Raw genomic sequence first — 302 nt, forward strand, 5'->3', positions numbered from 1 at the left:
CAGCTATAACAGACAAAAATGTCAATTAGAAAATAACAAAAATGTAACAACAAAAATAACAGGCAATGGCAGCAGGAAAGCAACAAAACAGTAAAAGTAGTTCCAACCACAGAACATTAAAAAAAACTGCATTACCTGTCTTCAGCACAGGAGATGTGAAGTTGAACCCGAGGAGGCTGTAGGGCCAGTAATGTTGCCCTACGAGTGCCACCAGACGCCCTTTGTACGCGGTGTTGGCAGCCAGGTCTTCGAACTGCCGACAAAGAATGTGGGGAGAGGTAGAAAGTAGAAGGTAGATTCTG

General features: G+C 43.7%; 1 protein-coding gene across 1 annotated transcript in view; it reads right to left on the reverse strand.

The window, feature by feature from the left end:
• LOC119594317 overlaps positions 1 to 302 on the reverse strand; it is a 78990-nt gene that overhangs the window by 6734 nt on the left and 71954 nt on the right. Inside the window, exon 3 of the mRNA XM_037943376.1 lies at positions 136 to 253. Coding sequence (XP_037799304.1) covers positions 136 to 253 — 118 coding nt within the window. The remainder of the gene's footprint in view (positions 1 to 135; positions 254 to 302) is intronic.

This window comes from Penaeus monodon, chromosome 33 (genome assembly GCF_015228065.2).
Source record: "Penaeus monodon isolate SGIC_2016 chromosome 33, NSTDA_Pmon_1, whole genome shotgun sequence".
NCBI classification, from domain to species: Eukaryota; Metazoa; Arthropoda; class Malacostraca; order Decapoda; family Penaeidae; genus Penaeus; species Penaeus monodon.